Below are 545 nucleotides of genomic sequence, written 5' to 3' on the forward strand. Positions count from 1 at the left end.
CATTCCAAGCATTTATAGCACCTTCCGGCCATGTGAATTTTCTGGTGTTTGTTTAAATATGCTCTTTCTCGGAATGCCTTTCCACACACAGAGCATGCAAAGGGTTTCTCTGCAGTGTGAAGTCTCTGGTGTGACACAAGCAGTCCCTTTCGGTGAAAACTTTTCCCACAGTTGGGGCATCTGTAAGTATCTTCTTGTTTGTGGATTCCCTTATGATACATAAGGTGCTCCTTCTGTTGGAAAGATTTCCCACATTCGAGACATCCATAGGGTCTCTCTCCCGTGTGAATCCTCCGGTGTCTATTCAGATCACCTTTCTTAGAAAAAGATTTCCCACATGTGGGGCACGTGAAACGGCTTTCTTGCCTGTGGGTTCTTTGATGAGACTGAAGATGTGTAAGCCATCGGAAGACCTTCTGACACACTCGGCACTTATACGAACGCACTTTTCGGTGGATGCTCTCATGTTTCAGCAAGTGATCCTTCCGTATAAATCTCTTCCTACACTTTGTGCATTCATATGGTTTTTCTCCTGTATGGATTCG

At 44.8% G+C, this 545-nt stretch overlaps 1 protein-coding gene across 1 annotated transcript; it reads right to left on the minus strand.

Annotated features, from left to right (window-relative positions):
- Positions 1-21: 21 nt before the first annotated feature.
- Positions 22-542, minus strand: LOC107125441 (zinc finger protein 320-like; the record flags this gene model as incomplete). The annotated part of the gene is made up of 1 exon (XM_015428863.1): positions 22-542. A coding segment is annotated over one exon (521 nt), but the record flags the coding sequence as incomplete, so codon positions are not given.
- Between the last annotated feature and the right edge of the window lie 3 nt (positions 543-545).

This window comes from Gekko japonicus, unplaced genomic scaffold (assembly GCF_001447785.1).
Source record: "Gekko japonicus isolate JY-2015 unplaced genomic scaffold, Gekko_japonicus_V1.1 scaffold80227, whole genome shotgun sequence".
Lineage (NCBI taxonomy): Eukaryota > Metazoa > Chordata > Lepidosauria > Squamata > Gekkonidae > Gekko > Gekko japonicus.